Genomic DNA, 22,008 nt, shown 5'->3' with positions numbered 1-22,008 from the left:
ATGAATGGAGAACCATTGAAATGGTTCCATCACATGTGTGGTACAGAGCTAAACTACGAATGAATCGATGTTGCAATATGGTGTCGCGGACGCCATTTTGCAACTCAATAAGGGGCTGATGCATAAGCACATTGCCTAGATAAAGGAACCGATAACACGACGGACTGAGAAGGCGACACCTCATACGTTTGTTTTGAGCCGGCAGGAACTTTTTGAGATCGCGCTAATGGGAACGCGGTGAAAAGTGCGGCAATTATTGTGAAGTGGTCTTATGAATGGTTACAACGCAGGTCCTTGCACTCCTTTCGCAAACCCTTCAATCTAGCTTTAAGAAGCCTAATCTTCCCTGAGCTTTCGGGCTGAATAAATCTTGGGGCTAGCTTCCTGAATGCGATTGCTGACACACTTTGTATCCTGTTCTGCTGGCTCAAATACAAGCAGTTGCATACCGTAGACCCGCAGGGCCACACTAACATCGCCCAAGAACACAATACAGTACTTGGCTAATATAAGTTGAACTGCAGTGAGCTCCTAGTGAGAGTCATGTTTTATGTGAAGGAAGCCCTGTTAAGCGTATATTCTCCTCTCTTACACATCGATTTCCCGCTTCATAGTCGCAAAGAAATGCATATTATTGTTTGCTCTGTGTTCTCACCAGCAATTGTGCGAAAAGTATATTGATAATGTGAGAACAAGATTTTATCCAATAATGCATTTCACGCTTACTCATTCGTAGTAAAATTCCAGGAAGTGAGGAAACTTGATACTGGCTCACAGAGGCGAGTAGAATCGCAAAACTCCTATATATATGAAGTCGAATGAATCATTAGAATTCCGGTGGGCATGTTCGATAAACCCTAGCGCCTGGTCAATGACCCTCAAGAAATGGGATAATTTTTTGAACAACAGCAGTCTAAGGCACCATGTCAATGTAGAGCTTTTTTTTTTCGTATATAGGTGTTTATAGGAAATTTCTATGATCACGGGAGAACCAGCTACTCCTCATCACTTTGTGTAAATATAAATTACCTCAACATATCAAGAGACATAAAACATGTCGAACCGATGTGAGGGATGCCACACGAAACTCCAAAAACAACATCTTATGATGTTCTAAACAATCCCAGTTTAGAAAATAATAAACCATTTTACTTGCATAGAAAGATGAATGGACTCATTACGTTTATTATTACGCTTTTGTTTTTGCACCCGAGGCCTGTATTATGCGCACACAGGCGCTTAATGATGCAAATCGATGGCTGTGAAAGCCATTTCGTGCGTGTCTCAATGTTGCTAGCTGTTTCAAGCGCTCATAGCAATCAAGAAGACTAATCGATCAAACGAAGAGGAACAGAGAATCAATAACGAAGATTACAAAGGCAAAGACATGTGTTTTGCAACAAGCAGCGAGAGATGATGGATATACAAACTTGTGTGATAGTAAGTGCCTGCGCACAGTGGCAATTCCGCACTTTCGCCAGCCCATTACAGCGACCCATCTGTGAACAAAGAACAATGTGCAACTGCTGGATGATAGAGTCACGCAGCCAGTGGGGCTTTGTTGTTATGAATATTACAATTGTGGCCCCTAGTATATGGGGATGGAATTTTTTAAGTTGATCACCGTTCATTTTTTTCTTCGTCGTTTTGGCCTTGAAGCCGACAGCTAATATGTTTGGCTACAGATGTGGTTGATCAGAGGCTATAACCTTTTTTCTGAGGCCTCATTTATAAGGCGAGGATTCCATCTTTTGTTGTTGAGCTAGATTGTCAAGTCACTTGAGCATGTAGAGCTTCCAACTAAAAGCTGCTCAAACTCTGCGACCTTAACTCCTCTAGCATTGGCTTGCATTTTGCCCTTATACTCAAACTGACCACCACTATGCGCGAATCTACGGTATGTTATTAGACTTAGTGCAGTTTTCCTCCCTAGGGCAATTCAACAAAAGCTCTCTTTTCTCTAGCTATTTGTGATATCTCAGCATTTCTGGATTATCAAAACTTACAAGATTCACGGCCTACATCTAGTAAGTATCTAGTGTATTTTCCATCAAAGGTATATCAATAAATTTTACATAATTTAGGATATTCTGTGCACCGAATTATTTTTCTGGACAAAAGTAATTGCACATCTCTTCTTTCTATTCATCTAGCAATGACATATAAATATTTTCGGTAAGTCCAAAATGCCGACCAACCATCTATTGCATGATCCTAACTGAAATCGCCCTGTGAGAGATGCAGGTGTTGCCGCACATCAATATATGATTGTGTTTTAAAACGTTGGCGCAACCGATACGTCTGTTGAAGTGCTACAAAGCTTATCCACACTGGAGACGCTAAATTCACAGTCTGCTATACTAGCGCAACACGAGCCTTCAGCATGTAGCGCAAGCGACGTTTTTACGTGCTTCTGCATTCAGTGCTTTGCATTTCATATTGCGAGCAAGCTACAAATACTTCACGACCGTTAAAGTATAGTGCGGTGACTTCTTACAATCAGAAAGCAGGACGTGCATGCTTCCATGCTACTATTCGTGTACGTTTCCTCGTATCCTATCACGCCTGTCGTGTTGCGGCCTGTGGTTACGTCTCCCTTCACTTGTTCTATTACAGGCACTCTAAATGGCCTGAAGGCTGCTCACGATGTTCCGAAATGGCACTCAGCCTTAGCCCGAGCCAATGAGAGCGCAAGCGCACGGCAGAGTAAAAGTCGTGACGTCACATCATCTCGTCGAAGGCAAGGCAAGGCAAGCTCATGGTGGCTGCGCCACCATGAGCTACTGGTGTCGAGCAAAAGACTTCTCCTGGTAACCTAGTTACGCTACATTGAATTCAAAGCTCTTCCTAACGCAAGGTAACATTCTTTAACAGCGCTACCGGTTGGTGTGACGTAGGGGAGCTTTGCGTCTTCCGAAGCCTTGCGCTTTTGTGACGCCACCACCACGGAGTGAACGGCTCGTGAGCACGCCGCCGGTAACTAAAGCGCATGGGACGACTGCGAGAAGTTCCGGAGTTCCAGGCCCGTATTGCGAAGCAAAAGCTCAGCGGTGAGAGCAGCCTCACCAACGAACTCGCGATGCCGAGAAGACGAAGCAGCGGCGCCGGGATCAGAAAATTCGCGCCAGCGAAGTCGAAGCCACCAGACGCGAGAGGCAAGAGAACCACGATAGTGCCACTATGATATTTGAAGGCAACTCAGCGCCAACACGTACACCTTTGTGTTTTTGCTCTCCTATAGACTCTCAAAGATGATGTTACTTTCAGTCGTATTCGTACGCTTGACCGCACCATTCATCGGTAAAACAACGTGGAGGCTGAGTTAAGCAACCTACCAGCACTGATATTCGCAGCGTCTTTATTGATAGCGCGGCAATATTTTTTAATTTATCTAATGTTTGTCTCTAACACCACGTGCCATTAGCTGTCGACACAGATGTACGCTATTTTAGGAAGAAGGCAGCAGATGACACGTCGTTAGAGGTAACGGACGGACAGAGAGCGTTGAGGAAGACCGAGGCTGCGTTCTATCGAAGGGCTTGCGCAATGAGTTGTGCCGTATGACGATATCGTCGCCTCGAGGCTATTACGAAACAAGAATTGTAGCTTCGGCGAACATGTCCCTGGGCCAAAAAAAGGCAGCAGGCGGCACGGTTTAGTTTCTTGTCCGAATCGGTGGCCTAGTGGTTTAAGCATCCGTCTAGCACGCAGTAGGTGCGGGGTTCGTTCCCCAGCGCCTCCGTGTACCCACCGGTTATACAACGGGTACAAGTTTTGCCCTGACCTGGTGCTCGACTTCTTTAGTGTTAAATGCTTGGAAAATGGGTCTTTGGCCCTACCTTCAGTAGATGAAAAACACCTTGTGCTCTAGCAGTCTTTGGCCAGATTCTCTTGCACCATGAAACTTTATCATCATCACCTTCAGTATTTAGTTGCTCACTCCTCAAGGACAGGCAGACTGTTTTTCCTGTCGCGTTGCTTACTTTGTAGGCAGCCCATAGATTTCTCTTACTAAGGCAGAGCTGTACACCTGTGTCATTTATGGCCAAATACGCTGGACGCTAGGCGAAGACTTTGGTGGAAAAGGTTGGCTTAGGAAATAAAGTGAGCTCGCACTCCATCCGCGAACGCCTCGAACTTAACTACGACCAGAGCTGTGCTGCTCGACTAAGTGGGTGACCAATGTCGTCCAGGGCAACGAGTCAAGGCATCGGTCCTCAGCACTGGAGCTCTGGACAAAGGGCCCCACCAGACTCCGGCAACTTTTCCCTCTATGTCTTAGTAAATGTTTTCACTACCACCGCCACAATTCCATCCTCGCTGTCTTCTGATTCGTTGGCAAAAGTTCCGAAGGTGAAGCATGAGATAAGGGTTGCTTGCCAAAACACACTGTACAGGTAAAAAACAGCTAAAAGGACCAGCCCATACAAAACTGTGCATTGAGTACTCTCACATATTTTCCTGACTGAACCGTTTTGATGCCACCACCCTTAATAATTGAACACAGTGGCAGATACGCGATCGTGTAACATCACACAAGAGCCCGTCATCGTGAAAAGTCGTCGGAAAGTTCCTGCACTCAAAACATTCCTCCCTACTTTTAGCTGCTTCGTATATAACCGTAAAGGCCCACCACCCTCAAGATTTTCCAACACATTGCTTCAACTTTCCGTATCGCTACCCCCTCCCCCCTCCCCAACTCCATTTGCCCTCGTTAAAAAAATCTTCGGAAGAAAATCGAATAAAAATTCCCGGTCTCTCGAAAGAAAAATCTGCCGAAACATTACGGGAGAAGTGTTTTCGTGTAAATCAGGCAAAGGTTTAAAGCATAAATACCCCTGAACTGGCAGCGTATTAACAATGTAAATTCAGCGTTCCTTTCATAATTTCGTATTTAATTCATTTGATCCGAATATGCGAGCCTGAGCAATAATCACATAGTTTCTATTCGACCAGATACTATTAGGAAGCTCCAAGCAAAAGCTGAAAACGCAGCCTACATTGCCTAACTCTACTTTCAGTTCCTTGTTCCAAGCTTTAAGTGCAAAGCTCATCCGCGCAGCCCTCACCGAATTCCTAGCGAAAAAGGGAAGAAAAGAAAAAGAAAAAAAGAGTCATCTGCAAAGGCAGCCTCCTACAATCTCCCAAATTATGATAAAAGCAAACTTTCCCAGAAGAGCCTACCGTTAAGTCTGGCAGCGAGCAAGATAGAAGGTTCTGCGGTTTGGTCGCGGGATTCAAGGAAGGAGGCAATTCATTCTCGCGAAGGAAAATTAAGCACGAAAGCAGCGGGCACTAGTGGCCGCCAAAGGTAAAAAAAGGCGAAGAAAACGCTCCGGGTTCCAGGGGAGCAGACGCGGAGATGTAGGAGGGATTTTAACGTTTTAATTACGGGAAAAGCGCGAAATTCCTCTCCCCAAATCCTTCTTTCGTGACTGCGAGTCCAGGCCGGCCGCCAAAACAGTCTGCTGTAGGGAACGACCCTCCCCGTGTGTTAGAATAGACGGCGCGGTAAGAGAGGGGATGAGGAGAAAAAGGAAGTGGTCACGGGAGCGGCTGGGGGAACAAATAAATATAGATAGGAACAAATAGAATCACCTTTCGTCTTGAGCCATCGCATTAAAGACATGAAGAACAATCCAGAACACAACTAAAGTGCCCTTCATTCTTCTTAACTTGAACTTGCGGCCTTCTTTGTCAGGGAGCTCGACTACTTTATATCCCTCCTTTTTTTCCCTCTCTCTCTCCTATTGGTGCACTATTTATCCACTTATTTCTTCAGGGTCCACCCTCTACCCTCCACTCATTTTCTTACCGCTGTTCTCACCGCTCTTACTTAACCTGTTTCGAGGGAAAGGAATGGCGCAGGAAGCAGAGGGAGTGCGGGGCAGAAATGGGGAGAGGCACATCGTTTCCGCTCCGGAGAACGGAAAATTGAGAGCTGACGTGAATACCGCTGCGGTTTTGGGCTCCCCCCTCCATACCCTCGCCCCTCCGGAAAAATAAAAAAGGTTAGGAAGAAAAAAGAGCGCGTGCTTTAGGGAGCGAGTGATGAACGCGTTCGATTATGCATCCCTGCTATGGTTATCCACCTCTCGTTCTCTCTCCCAGCGGGCTGTGTTCTTCACGCGACAGCGTTGGCTCCCTGCGCTGTTCTGCGTACTCAAACGCTCCTCCACATCGTGCAAAGTCTTCCGGCGGTTTGTGCAGGACGAGTTTGGACGCGCTCACACGCATTACACACACATAGATTGCATTGCTAATGTGTCTCTAAACTCCAGTTCGCCTATATATGATTTGTGCGCACTGAACGGTAAAAGGATTTTTAGCGGCAAGGCATGCTACACACAAGAGATAACAAGAGCGCTTCTTTTTGTCTTCTTGCTTGTGTGTAGTACGCCATCGCGTTCGGATCCTTTTATTATTTTATTATCTATTATTTATGGCATACTGCAGGCCGTGAGGCCCAAGCAGGAGTGGATACAGAAACAGACCAAAAATTGAGCAGTAATAGCAAAGTGCAAACAGAAAACGAGCAGCGCGAAATGACATAGAAGAGAAAAAGAAACTAACAAAACAGACTAACAATGGTCACTTATCAGGTCAAGAGACCGTACACACGAAGCTGGTAAGCTGTTCCAGTCACTGATGGCTTTCGGAAAGAAAGAGTGCTGAAATAAGTTAGTCTTTGCAAAGTACGGGGTCAGAGAAAGGGGGTGGGAGTGTCGGGTATGTCTGGTGTTCTGTAGATTAAGATACGGCGAAGAATTAATTCCAAGTTTATGGTTAAATAACAAAAATAAGAATTTCAACCGAAGAAACTTGCGCCGGGACTGAAGGGTTGGTATGGAATTCGACTGCATTAATGCAGAGACTTAAGCAGTCCTATTGTATTGCGAAAACATGAATCGCACAGCTTTTCTTTGGGTCTGCTCAAGTGCTTTTAGGTTAGTGAGAGTATACGGGTCCCATACAAGGCACGTCTGACCACCGACTAGCACAGGAGCTAACTCTTTTATACTCAATGATATGGTCTCAAAAGACAACAGGAGAAATAATAAAAAAAAAACACATTTCTCGCTTTAAGGCGCCCCAATTGTCAGGGCCATGTTGTTAGAATGACTCATATCCATACCGGATCACGGGAATTTACAGAGAACATTCTACGTACTTCCAAGTACGAGAGCATGGCGATGATCCATTCATATTCGTCACAAGGCGATCACGTGGTCCATAAGGTGGTATCATTCTCGACGTTTCCAGAGCTCTTCAACGGCTTCAAATATGACGCACCACCAGTACTACCCCCGTCGTGGCTAAGAAAATGCCATAAACCCCGGAGAACATTTCACCGTGAGTTTTAGCATTTCTGCAGAAAGATCTCTGTAGAAATGTAAAAACTCACACGTGCAGCAAGTGAAAATATCAGAAGTGTCTACGCCAAACGGCACTCTTCTTATTACTAAATTTTCGAGGCACATTAATAAGTTGGTACCGCAAAGTGGAGTGGCTTCAAGCACAAGACATACATTCGAAAGTCGAGACCTTCATTAAAAATTTGAAAATTCCAGTAATGTGTAAATTTGGTCCGCATCTAAATATCAGTACAGCCTCGGGTTTCGAGTATGTAAAACTAGAAGTGTATCGCCCTACATATTTCCTTACCTTCCCGAAGTCTAGCTCTGCCATTTGAGGAACAAAAGTGTATGCAGCTGCAGAACCCTGGTGTTTCTGACTACGACCATAGCTTTAAACGCCTGCAGTTTCGAACCTATTACGGCAACTATGAAGAGACCAGACCAACTTTCAAGGCAAGAATTAAAAGACGCAATTTATACTCTCTGAACAGGCCTTCTAACTCATTTAAAAGCCCTCTTATTGTGACTGTACGTGACAGTGCGTGTAGGGCTCTACTGACGCCGATATGACAAGTTATTTGCAGACAGGAAGAATTACTTGGGAACATTACGTGAAAAGAAAAAGCGCTGTTTGTATAGGTTTGTAGACACAGTGCTAGAGGGCTTTTCACATGAGCGCAGACTTGTCTGATTACCTGCGGGTTCGCCGCCATAGGGAGCATAGTTTCTTCAAATGCGGCTGTAGCAAAATCCTGGGAGGCCTAGCTTTCCCATTACTTGCCCCAATTATATGGGATCTTTCTGTTATCATTTTTCTTCGCCCCCTGACACCGTTTACGGATAGCCAATCAATCGGGTTCAGTTGTGGTTATCTTTTCATAATTTCTTTCATGAACTCTAGCTACACGGATGACCAACGGCCAAACTAACGAAGAACGACGCACGTCAAACTGCTGGTAAGAAAGAAAACCCACATGGGAAACTAAACCCTGTGCGGAAGGTGTCTTGGGATGCGATCAATCACCCGGAAGAACAGAGACCCCTAACCCGGCATCGCAATATGGTTCCAGTCTTGCTTTTCGCTACGGTTGCCGTAGCAGACAGAGCTTCTGTATGAATAGTGCGATACAGTATAACGATGCGAAATGGGCGCAAGGATGCAGTGTGCATATCTCACTCACACAATATTCCTTCTCATCCCCTCTCCTTCTCCTCATTATTTCCTTATCTATCTGCAAACTGAATGCACTAACACGTCGCCGTCAAAGCTGTGTCCGTCTTTCCTTACTGTAAAAGACGCTATAAGAAGCGACAGACCATATCGAAAATGGCATGCCGAAGAGAACAGTATCACTAGGTCTATCTTTGTGTAAAGCTTACAACCGGGCAGCAAGGTTGGAGCATCTTGCTGCCCTGTGTTCCAGTTTTGTACGAGAGAGAGAGAGAGAGAGAGAGAGAGAGAGAGACTCTAATGAAGAGCAGAGAATTTAGCCGGCGCTTAAAAATCGCTGGCATGCTACTCTGCGTAGGGAGGGGAATTTGGGAGATAAAGACAGAAGGAGAGCAGAGTGGAAGAGGTAAAAAAAAAAACGAAGATAAAATGCGGCCATGAAATGGGTACTAAGGATGCAATGGCGAGCATTGATGTAACCTATGGAGTGATGGAGTGCATAGTCCGTCAAATGGGCTGACGAAGTTCACTGCATGAAGAATGCATGAAGGTGACGTGCAAGTGAGTTTAAAGCTTATCAAGATGTCCAATGTCTTTTAAATATGTGAATAGAAAAGTCATTGCAAGTCTCTGTTGCCTAAGGCAGGCTAAGGGACCTTTTAGTGTATCTGTTTTGGCATTTTACTTTAGTCTGGCTGAACAGAGCGAGAACTTCGCCACTGCTTTATTTAACCATTTTCCACGCTGTTTTATAAACTGCACACAAGCTGTCTTGAAATTGAAGTCTCCAGTAGTGAAACAATACGCCATAAACGAATATGTATCTGGAGAAATCTCTAAACGAAGCTGTATGCTTAAGCCCACCTCGAACTTGATATACAAAGATCAAACTGTCAAGTTCATACAGGGTTATGTTTAAATGAGAAAAAAAAAACTTATTCTTGTAATATAAGCACGCATTTTCGAACTTCTTATTGTTGTGCTTCAACCACGCAGAATGCGTCGCAGAGAGCGCCTCCATGCTTTCAAAAACGGGGAGAAGCTTCACCTCCCGACAAGTGGGTATCATACTCGTCGCTAGTATCCTAGTATAAACGGGCCCGCAGACAACGGCAAGTAATAGCGTTCCTAAAATGCATAACTTCTTGGTATAACGTGAAAAACCACTCAAGAACACGGTGGACGCTCGTCTAAATATGCAGTAAGAAGCGACTCGAGTCTTAGTGAGGAAGGAGCATACTTCAGGTTCAGCCTTGTGAAAAAGTCTTCGGGCAATTGGTTTGCTTCTGAACCATACAGTGGAGTCCTTAGACGCGAAATTCGTCCAAAAACGTAAATGTCGTGTCAGGTGAGGACGAGGGTGCTCATCTTATGGAGACTTCGACCATCACGGGTCCATATGTACAGACTGACACAAAAGTCCCAAAAAAAAGTCAAAATTCAATATTTTAAAGAAGTAAAGATCATAGCGTAGTGTGGTTTTTCACAGAAATATGTGGAAAGAAGAGTTTTTACTAATACAGCTTTTTTTTGCCACATCTGCAACCGACAGGTAGCGCTCTAGCATCTTTTTGTACAGCAGTCTCGGAAGTGGTCATAAACATATTAGTATGCAGGTGGGAGCCCTGATCAAAAGAGAAACGCAGAAAAGAGAAAAAAGGGAATGCAAAATTAAACGATGAACAAATATCGCTAATAGCAGCAGGCATTGAGAGAGCAATATAGAAAAGCCCTATAGAAAACTGCAATTGCAATCAGGTCTAATAATCAGCACGAAAAGAAAACAAGTAAAAGTGGCAATCCGCTGGACAGGAAAGAGGAAACCCCGAAGCTGGTGGAATGATGAAATTAAGGAGGCCATCGAACAACGATGGCTCGGTTCAAGTGAACACAGAGAGGCAAAGACTACAAAATTCAGACTACAAAAGAGTAATGTAAACCATCAGAAAGAATGAACGTAAAACACGAAAAAGCCTTTTCTTAAAGTTTTTTTTTTTTTTTTGCCGTCTGTAGGTATACATTTTCCATCTTAAGTAAAAACACCATGAAGCCATCACATTACTGACATATCGAAGTGGAGTTGCACGTAAAGAAATCTTTTCGCGTCACCGTTGCAACATTGGCGGCACATGATTTTTGTATCTTTTATTACTCATCCTTCAAGAGCAAGATAAGCCTACATAATGAAGAATATAAGGGCCAACTTCTATATCCAGTGAAGCCATCGCTTTCCTTCCTGGAACCACACCTCCATTAGTCCTGGGCTGAAAGTTCACTACCGACGCGCGTATCGTAACAGTATCTAAGCATCCTATCGGCACAGCACCTTTAAGAGTTTCTCGCCAGAGGGATCGGCTATTTATGAACATAGGGGCACAGCGCTAATGACACACATTGCGCAAACGTTACTGGAGCCATTATGCACTCTTCATGCAGGAAACTTTGTCCGCCTATTTTAGGACGTTACACATCAACTTATATTATATTACCGCAATACTTCTCTGTCCACTAGTAACTCTGTGTATATTTATTTCCAAAAGTGCCGAACCAGAATTTTCACTCACTTGCCCTTCCTAAGTTAAATTAGTTATGGCGACTGTCCAGGGCTGTTCGCGGACCGGTTTGCCAAGTAAAGCTCTTACAACACGTGCGCTGAAAACGCAATCAAACATGCGTCTAAGATGTATACCTCCTATTTTGTGTACATAGGCTTTGGCAATGCAATTATCTGAGTAAACACGTGGCGCTCTCCCCAACTTCGGCAGGTGCAATAGAACCTTTGTAATGGTGGTCAATTTTCGTGTGATTCCAGTGAGGCGCCCATGCTCTTCTTTCTGCGGCCGTACTCTGCTTTAGCTACAGCAGAACGTTTTAAAACAAGGCACGGTTATTTGCGTGCTGCAGGCCATGTTACTGATATTGAGCCAGGCCGGGGTTTTAAGCGCTAGATTTTATTAACCGTTATAGAACATGCTATATTTAACCCTTCAGTATTTTGCTAAAGCCTCGCAAGTCGGTGTGGCTGAAGCACGCGTAGGTGAAACAAAAATGAAAAAGTTTGAATTTGACTCGACAAAAGCAACCTATTATTGCAATACTAAGAATTTTTAACATTTAAGGTCATGTCATTGCTCACTGCATGCACAAAGCTCGTTAAACAATGCGTGCATTGTTTGAACAGGACAATTTCCTTTTACAGTCATGGTCAAAACAAGCTCTTTGCTTTTAACACAGTCAGTTTTTCGCAAGTGGTGCTGCAGCGCGCGAGCAAATAAACGCGGATGACAGGAAGGCCTTAATCGCTATATGAAACCGCTGGTTGAATCGCCATTGGAGAGAAAATGTACGACGTTTTTCAGAGGCTTAGAGCCCAAAGGATTTGCTTCTTGACTGCGCCGTATGGCTCGTTAGCATCTCCAGCGTTCCAAATCTCCTTAAGGTAAGGGGAACTACAGTCTCAGCCGCTCCGAAAGTTGTGACTTCCATGGATGCTACCAGAGACCTGATACACAGTTAGAGCAAACCCCTCTGGGCTTTAAACATTTTGACAAAGGCTGTACATATGTTTCTATCAAGGCCATGGAATCTGTTTAAGCGCGGTTGAACGTCGATCCCAATCGAGCCTCTCGATAAGTACATCGACATCGCGACGGTGGTTAGTCTTTCTTTCTATTGCTGATTTGAGCTAGCATTCAAAACGGACTATGAGGAGACGCATTACCCTGTCACGTCCAGACCCCTAACGAATCATAATTTGCATTACGTTAACTGCTGAAACTAGGCCTCATCAGTCGAATGTGCCGAAGGAAAGGAGCGCGTTAGGAAGCTGAGCAACCGAATGCGGACCGATACGCCTCTATACTTAGAAGAGTTTTCTAGAAAAGGGTTACGTTCATTAGATTGTAGGGTAAATCTTAAAAATACCGATGAATGCTGCTAGTGATCAGACTCCTTATACTAGAAACGTCACAAATTTTCACAAAACGCCTGCACTTTAATTACACAAGCCATGTAGAGCTGTGAGCACGCCAGAATTCCTTCCCTCAGTGATAGTTCTTTTCTCGACTAAAAACAGGGACCACTGGGGCTTCCTAGTGCACTGAGGAGAAAAAAAAATTATGGGGAGATTTGTTATAGAGAAGGAACTCATGAGCAGCGCAGAAATCAGGTTGTACTACCGGAAGGCATAGCTTGAGGTTTTTCAGTATGCAAAACGAAAGCTTGGCTGTGCACTGCATATATGCTTCCCCGTCTAGTAGTTATTTTCTTCGTGTTAATTCATCAGAGCGTTCAGAGTAGCAGAGCAGATGTTAAATCGCTCCTGAAAAGCCTTGTTACATTAAATGACAGTTAAGTAAAAGCAAGATCTTTTCAAATTAGTTTCTGTCTCCGGTTTATTACACTCCACAGCGGAGCACGTGTACAAGGAAGACGTCAGCCAAAAAACAAACACTTAGAAATGTCCGTATCGTTAGTAAAACAATGCTCCTACGCCAGGCCCGTTCACTTCGAATCTCTCAGCATCTAAATTTAACAAGGCCCATTCCACTAATGGCTCCGGTTCTTACGTGAAGTTTTCTGCTTTATTTAGTCCTGCGTAATCAACGTAAAATAACAAAGGTATGCGCTGTTATGAACTTGACTTCTTGTCAACGCCAAGAACAACGTAGGCTCTACTGCACTGACAAATAAGACACCTGCGGTATGCTATAACTTTTCACGCTATCAGAAGAGGAATCCTTATTTCTACGGACAAATTAAAGGATATTTACCTTACTAGAGGCAGCGTTGCTAAACAAACGTGTTTATGCCTTGGCACAATAAGAAGCGTGTATCTGCAATTCGACATGCGGCTGCTCATGAGCGAGCTGAGGCATCTTGGCCTAAATCTTAGCATCGGCGGCTTACCGTAGAGTTTGATGGTTCCCTCCGTCTCGCCGAGCGAGTTCTTGGCCACGCAGTGGTACTCGCCGAAGTCCTCGGGTTTCAGCCTGCGCACCACCAGCTGCATCTGGACCTTGTACATGGCGTGCTGCACCGTCACCACCGAGTACTTGGAGTTCTGGTGGATGATGGTGTCCGTGTTGCGCGTCCAGTAGGTTACGGACTTGGGGTGCGACTCCAGGTTGCAATCCAGGGTCACGTCGGTCTCGACGCTCGCGCCGACCAACTGGTTCGGGATCCAGATCATGGGCGCGACTGCGCATGGCGGAAACAGAGCAACAACCTGACTGCAGCCACACTTCCTTGATCTTAGCAGTTTCAAACCTCCCCACAGGCTCGATGGGTACACATCTCACACTCCGATCCGCCCAAAACTCGGAGGTAAGCTGATTGTCGCCCCACGTACGGCATTGCGATGAACCTGCTAGGGCGACTCAAACTATGGCTGTGGGGCAGAAAAAAAAAATCACAGGCACACTTATTTCCATTTTGTGTTAAAAACGGGATAGCATTAGCAGCTCCTGATTTCTCCACCATAAGTGGCGTCATTTCCGGTCTGGTGAGTCACTTCCTTCCAACCAATGGTTACATTATACGATCGCCAACACTTTTTGGCTGCATGGGGCTTCTAATGCTGACACAATTATAAAAGTTGCTGAGTGCCACTAATATTTGTTTCTACTGCTCTCCGTGTGCAAACCTTCAGCTACATGCTACAGTGCGCATGCTTTAGTTTCCTCGGTCGAAAGTTTGACTACAGCGTAGCACAATAGCACGTAACCGGGGGTAAAACTAAGCATGAAGCGTTGCTATATGACAGCTGCAATATCGGCATCCATCGCGTTTAATAGGTGACACCAGTGTCGGCTGCCTCACTGCGAAGTACGAGATTTCTTCTCATTGAACTTTCACTGCGTGATTCGTCAGCACGGTTTACTCCCCCGCGTATCTTTGTCTTCCGATTACCGGTGTATTTTTTTTGTGTTTTCAGATCAGTGTGAAGTGTATCGAGCAAAGAATCATGGTCTTCAGTTTGACCACTACACATTCATAGTAGCTTTGACCACTCTATGTTTTGAAGGTTACGAGTGCGCTTTTTTACAAAGACGTAACGGCCAATGATGTGCAATTTTTTTTATATGAAATGACTATGCGCTAAGCATAATGTGTGATGTAAACGAGCTCGGCTATATGGCACTCGAAGAAGATCGATAATTCAATATCTAAATGGCAACGTATAGAATTATCTGTAACCTAAAAGCAAAAATACTTGCACCTACGCTATAGCTACGCGAACAGGGATTTTGCAGCAATATGCCACTCGCCAGCACGCTAGCAGCACACGTTTATAGGCTTAACCTAATTCCCATCGAAGCCAGAATGGACGGGGCTTTTGAACGAGACACTGCCTAAGATGAGACGTCTATTGGTGTTACCAACACACTCTAAATAGAATAATGTCATTGAATTAAGGCACAGTTGGCTTCCACAACGCCTTCGGCAGCGAAGCACACTCGGCGAGAGCCACCGATTGGCTTTAGTTAATGAGGTTGGCTTCACCGCATGACACTAATGTGGCAAGAGAGGTCAGTACAAGAAAGCGAAGGCTCCCGCCCTCAAATACATCCCACGTACACCCCGTCTCGTTTTCACAATGCCAGCGCTGTCAGCGGGTGCTCAAGGCCGCGTAGTCGACCCGTCTAAATACACAGAAAGTTATCGAAGACGCCCTCTTCGATATATGGAACGTTCCGCTGAAGTTGAGTTCGACAAACGCGAATAACAGTGCTGTACTTTGGCATGGGATTGTCAAGGGGATCATCTGACTGTTCGATGTAAACAATTATTTAATATATGCTGGTCAACTACTGAAAATAAGGTAAAAATGATAATACAGCAAAAAAAAAGGCGAAAAGAAAAGAGGGAAAGCTTTCATTTCCATATATTCTCGTAACATGCGCACTGCTCGCACACGTGTGAAACCCCATCCTTCTCGTTTTTTTTTTTTTTTTTTGCTCCACAGTTCTCTTTCTTGCCTTCCTTTTACGCTGTTTCGTAAGCATACGTGCTCTGCGTACAGATTAAATGTCGGCGCTCGCAAGACAGATGCCGGCGCGTCGGTCATCTGAGGGAGAGAGCGAATGAACGACACGTGCGGCACTAGCAGAAGCAGAAGAGACACGACGGGTTGCAAAACACGTAGACGGCACGGAGTCGGAGCCGCCCGGCGCCTCTCTTTCTACGTTTCCCCTGTTTTGCTGGCCTCGGCGTTCAGGACGGCTTCAACTTTATAGCGCAGCCCAAAGTTTAAACTCCACGCATTGGCACAGGTTCTACAAGATGGGAAAAAAGTAAGACAAATGCGGACCAGAAAAGTGGTTGCTTCTTTTGTGACCACTACAGCAGGTATCGCTACAGATACTTCGAATACCAAAGCCCACCGATCCTGCAAAAGGGCCGTTGAATACGAAAGCAATGTTGCGGAACTGCGCACAATGACTTTCAGCTGATATTATTTCTGATCAATAGAAAATGAAGACTTCGCCTGTGAAGAATTTGTTATTTGCCTTTGTTTTTGCGGAAACAGATTACAGCAGCCGCGATGGCTAGGCAGAAATCGGTCTACGGCAGATCGGTGCGGCACCCAACGGAAGCTATAGCGTCAGCAAAAAAACAAGGGCAATTTTCTTTTTCTTTTTATTTCCTCAGAGGCGCCAGGTATGAGGCATTACGTGAGAGATTATTGGTCGCGCCACACTGAGGCGACCCTGGGCGCCGAACGCCGCGTTCTCGAGTTGTTACGACACCAAACAGGAACGGTACGCCTGACGACTTACGCAACAGCTGCTTTCCGCACACACGAATTGACACGGATGGCGTTGCCAGGGCCCAGGGGAGTGGCATTCCACGGCTCTCTTCTTTATATTTTCTCATGACGTGATGTTGGCCTAGTGTTATTAACACGACCGCCTGACCATCATGCCAATAAGGGGTGCACTTGGTGCAGTTGTGAGGGAGATATGCCAGCCCGGTTGCCCTCATCTTCATTGTGACCACCCCACTATGGCGTTGAGTGTTCTGTTGTACTGCTCTTGGGGACGGCTATCTCATGCAGTAAGTAGGTTTTTCAGAAGATACCTTAATAACGCGGCAGCGTTAAAGGTCCTGTTCACGAAAAAATCAGGCGTCGGTGTTGTGAGGGAAAAATCACGGGCATGGCTTTGGCAGGTGGTCCCCAGAAAGCAACCTACGAGGCAGGGGGCCCCCTAGGTCACGTGACCTTGCGTCGTCATCACAACCTGTCCACCTGATAGTGAGCAAACTGACCACCGTGTAAGGTGGCACTTGAATGAATGATTGGTCGCTCGGGAAAAGCAACCTGGGCCGCACAAGGCCCCCAACTGAGACCACCTGCCAACGCAGGACAGTGGCGCATCGCTAAACTGCTGCACCGCTGCGCCAGGGGAGTTATGAGGAGTCCCAAGGACTTAAGAATGTAAAGTATAGAATGACCTTCTACATACATGGGAATTAACCCATTATGCAATAGCATCATTCCCTAAAGTGAAGCTTGAGTGTCCCATCCATTTTTTTTTGTTTACCGCTGCAAAGCGAGTAGCTAACACCACTGTCGGGCTCCAACATTTCCTTAAATGTTCAAGTAAGTGAAAGAAAAGTCAGCGAAGGAAGTAAAGTATGCAGTTTGATTGAAACAGCAGCCCAATATGCATACAAAGCGATTATCTCCGAACCGCAAAAGCTTTCGTGTCTAAAGGAGAGATAAATGCGAGCCATTTTGTCTTTTTGAGTATATTTTGCTCCCTTTTTGCATGGCTAAAGCATTTCGTTGCATGTTTGATTACACGGCCGCTGCTTCGGGCAGTTTGAATGAGTGCCTAAACGCATTTCTGATCACGTTTTAGCAAAAGGGTGCCCCAGAACCATTTATGCGAAGAAGACTGAGGAAACAGGCAGGAAAAGGAGATAGAAAGACGTGCTTAAAATCTTTATTCGCGTCCGAGATGCGCGCGGAGGCTTATCTCGGCCTCGCCGAGCCCAGGCTTGCGAACGGCAAAGCCAGGGGATTTGGACACCGACTCTCCGGGGAACGACTCAGCTGCCACCGTTCGCTCGCCCCATTTGGAATTTGCTTCGTTGACGGTTTAACAGAGGGGCGAAGGAGAACAAAAACTTATCTCAGCCGAGAAGACAACCCATCAGCTTTAAAGGCTGCGTCCCGCAGCGAGCGCAGCGCGAAACTGTTTTGATTTTTTGATTGTTTTCTTCTATTTTTATCTCTTATCTGAGCTGTTATTTTCGGGCTGCGAAGACGGAATAACGGAGAAAGGCGCACAGGGCTGCGCGTCGTCATTAGCTGTTGGTGATACGAGGACGCACGAGTTGTCCACGTTATTTTTTGTGCGTGGGTGTGTTTGGGTGAACACTGTTCAGAGGAATCCGTTGAAACAAAACTAAAAAGATTCTGTAACCCGCGAAACATCGCTTGTTACCGGGTTTTCAACCGTTTAAATGTTCTCGTTCTTTCTTCCTATGCGTAAGCATTGAGCCAAAGGAGAGATAAAGCTTCGTCTCTTATCAGCTAAGTGACATCGATCCCTTTTTCGCTGCCCTTCATATTCTCTCTCTCACTTCGTGCCTCCATCAGCAAGAACGAAAAAACAGAAATAGAGAGATATAACAGAAAAAAAAAGAGAGAGAGACGTGAGGTGTAAACAGAAACAGACTGACTGTTTACAGTCGCCTGGACGGGTATTCGAAGAAACAATGCTCGCAGCTAGCACATACTCACCGCATGACACAAAGCGAAAAGTGTCTTTGCGCATGAGTAGCTGCCTGTCGGTAAACTGTGTGTCGTGTGTGCCTGCAGCTCTGTTTTCTGTTTTTTCATGCCTTGTCGCTTAGCCGGAGCAAGTCACTAAGCGGCGAGAACAATAACGGCGGGATGCTTTTTTAGCGGCGGCGATTAACGTGCCACGCGCTCCGTTTGCCTGTATTTCACTGTGCTTGTCAGGCCTTTTGTTGTTTCTAAAGAAATTTTCTCGACCTTGGGCCCAATTTTAATAGCAAGCAAGGCCACCAGACGAGTAGTGAACAGTCTGTTTTCTTTACTCGTCCAAACCTCAAAAAATGCAGTCTTGTTGTCGCAAGGCCGTGGTAGCTGCTACGTATACAGAACTCATCTTTTGTCTAGGCGTTACTTTTCTTTTAAATGATTCGAAAATTGTCTTTCTGCGTTAAAAATTACGCTAATCTGGTCGTGCTTAGTGGAACTAAGTTGCACATGAGGCTTATAGTTGTTATTCCTGTATAATAAAATCACTTGACGGTGCATTTCTTCGCTGGCCGCCTGGAAAATTTCGTCAGTACGAGAACTATATTAAAGTACAATTCATTCTTCGTCGTCCGTCTTGACCAGGAAACATGTAACTCGAATTATTAAGTGATGCGAAGACTGTGATTAATGGCGAAGAAAGTAAATTCAAGTAGCATGCTGAAAAGGTACGCGTGCCACTCCGTTGTACAGTCGATGGAAAACATTTACGCAACGGCACATTGAGCTATCAAAGTTATAATGAGCATGCGTAATACGACTACTGGCATAGTAAAAAGTGTTCTCATCTCCAGAATCTAAGCGGCCCAAAATTTGAGCTCAAATTTATGTAGTGCACGCCTTGACAATGTTATTCACTGTGGCAGATTTATTTGACTTTATTAGCTCTCATATATTGCATCCTGCCTTTTATCAGCGACTGCAAGCCTGGGATATCATGTTGCAAAATGTCGGCGGCGTATACCCATGGTCTACTTGCTGGTCATATGGTTCCCGGAGTTGCCAGATGTGCAAGTCATTGGTCATAACGTTATTGTTTGTGGGGTTCAACGTCCCAAAGCGACAAAACTTGTGCTGACACTCCACAGCAAACAGGTGTCTTCGTATTTTTCTTCCATAGAAGTATGGCCGCCGCAACCGGGATCAAATCCACGGCTTTGGGATCAGGAGCCGAATGCCAAAGCCACAGAGACACCACGCCAAGTTACCACTAGACATCAGTTAGTATACAAGCACAGCTGAAAATTTCGTCTCTAGTAAAGATACAATTCTGATCAGCGCACTAAAAGCAGTATGGTGAAGGGGCCTTTCTCTAACGTCTACTTCTTTAGTATTTCAGGCATTTTTATAACACCTTTTCATTAGTTCATGCATATCTAGTATACCTTGTTTGTCGGGCATTAATTTGGCGATTCGAAAATACGCATAATAATTATATGAAGGCGTGCGCTAGACTAATTTCGCCAATGCATTCGGAAGAGTGAACATCCACTTTGCACCCTAGTTCGGGTCAAGTTATGCCACTTGAGACCATATGCCGGCAGAGAGAATCAAGCCAGCGTACATTTTTTTTTAAACCCTCCAAGGGGTATTAACAAGCATGCGAAATGCTAAACGATTGGTTTGGTTTAGTTTGGTTTATGGGGTTTAACGTCCCAAAGCGACTAAGACTATGAGAGACGCCGTAGTGGAGGGCTCCGGAAATTTCGACCACCTGGGGTTCTTTAACGTGCACTGACATCGCACAGTACACGGGCCTCGAATTTCCTTCCAAAGAAATTCAACCGCCACGGCCGGGATCGAACCCGCGTCTTTCGGGACAGCAGCCGAGCACCATAGCCACTAAGCCACCGCGGCTGCTCATAACGTTATCGCTAAACGTTATCGCCAAAATGCTAAACGAAATGCGAAAATAATTTCAAAAACACTTTGATATTGATTTAATGAAACTATCGTACAAAAGCAAACAAAGCTTGAAAGTATCTAGTATACTGGCATAAAAGACCAGCATTCAAAGACTTTCAAATCAAGAAAACAAAATGACTCGACACTGAGGTCATGTGCAGTAAAATGCCTGACAGAAGGCACTTTATTACAGGAGGCATGAGCTCTATATACTGCTCTTGCATGGTATTCAACGCTTGGAGTTTCCAAGGGGAAGAAAAAATGTGTTCATGAATGGTGGCGAAAAAAAGAGCGCACATAACTCACAAAATAATTACCTTAATGATAACGCCGGTTAAGTTCGTTTAGATTCTCTACGGCATCCGTTCCGTTTCACAGAAATTAATTACTCTAGCTGTCATTACCTAACTGCATAAATAGTATCCCGTTATTTTCCTAGGTATTGTGCGACAAGATGTATTAGATATTTACGCCCTCGACTTTAACACAGCCAACAGCATGGAGAAACAGGAGTGTTGAAGGTGAGTGGTGACGTGCCGTATACTATGAAGAGATTGATACAGAGAGGGGGGAAAGGCAGGAATGTATACTATGAAACAACTAAGGGTGGACTGTATGTTTTTTTTTGTTTTTGTTGTTGGAGTAAGAAAAAAGGAAAGTACAAAAAACTCGCTCTAGCGAAAGTTTGCATTCGCTCAGTTGGAGTCATTACTCACAGCTGACTTCAAGGATGATCCGCTTGCTGACCGAGGGCAGCACACCGTTGGAGGCGATGCACAGGTAGGCACTCATGTGCAGGCGGGACACCTTAGTGATGTTCAGCCAGGTGCCCTTCACTGACGGAACTGGAAGAGCATGAGACAGACGCGAACATTATTTTCGCATTGCTGAAACCCCTCCGGATGGCATTTATTTCCATCATTATACGCGATAATGGCTGTAAGTGAAGTGAAGTGGGGCATACGTGCAGTTTACTGCTCTTGTCGATTGAAATTAGTAATTCGAAAGGATTCCATGTCAAGTTACAATCTGACTCATTGGCAAGCAGAGGGCGTCGTCTCCAACAAGAGATTTATATGAAAACCCTGCATTTTGAAACCGGCTCCATTCCTTCTTTAGGGTTGCAGCTAGCACTGCGGTGTGCAGCTTTTGTCGAATAAGTAATCTATATGAACTTTTGGGACGACATCTCAACAGCCCATCCAAAGGCCGATAAAATATACAGCTTCTATAATGCCACATTGCACTCGTTGACATTACACAGCTCTTCGATAGCGTAAGAGTTATAAAGCGTGGGTATTTCTGCTCAACAAACAAGCATAGATTATTGCACACTTTCACGTACAATTCTCAGATCTCGTTAATACGAACCTAAGCAAGATTGTGAGCATGCATACCGATCCATACACTCGCTCCATTACAAAATATCGCACGATATCACAACCTGATCAATAGAATAAACCAGTCTTTCCGTAAAATGGTTAAGCTTATGTTGTTACGTGACTGCAGGCCAGTGAAAACAAGACAACATGGCAAATGGTGATGGCGTTATGTAATGGCTACGGGCCTAGCGCAAGCACTCCTGCCCGCGCCACTACCCGCTTCGCCGTCTTCTGGTCCCTGACATGACCCGGGGTCACCGAGCGATCGTCCCGATCGCGAAATAAAAGAAGCGTGGGGACGATATAAGCGCGACATGACGATGGGCGTGAAGGAATTGTTGACCGGAGAAAGTAAGAAGGCTTGCCACAATGGTGGATGAGAGGATCATCGAAGGA

At 45.1% G+C, this 22,008-nt stretch overlaps 1 protein-coding gene across 1 annotated transcript in view; it reads right to left on the bottom strand.

Moving 5' to 3' along the window:
* Positions 1-22,008, bottom strand: part of LOC149341528 (lachesin-like) — a 142,968-nt gene that overhangs the window by 6,576 nt on the left and 114,384 nt on the right. Inside the window, exons 5-6 of the mRNA XM_089543629.1 lie at positions 20,947-21,075; positions 13,438-13,728 (exon numbers count right to left, since the gene is read on the bottom strand). Of these exons, the coding sequence (XP_089399755.1) occupies positions 13,438-13,728; positions 20,947-21,075 (420 nt within the window). The remainder of the gene's footprint in view (positions 1-13,437; positions 13,729-20,946; positions 21,076-22,008) is intronic.

The sequence above is a fragment of the Amblyomma mixtum genome, chromosome 5, assembly GCF_055824585.1.
Source record: "Amblyomma mixtum isolate Tamu chromosome 5, ASM5582458v1, whole genome shotgun sequence".
NCBI lineage: Eukaryota > Metazoa > Arthropoda > Arachnida > Ixodida > Ixodidae > Amblyomma > Amblyomma mixtum.
The sequence above is the reverse complement of the archived record's forward strand: the minus strand, read 5'-3'. Positions and strand labels throughout refer to the sequence as shown.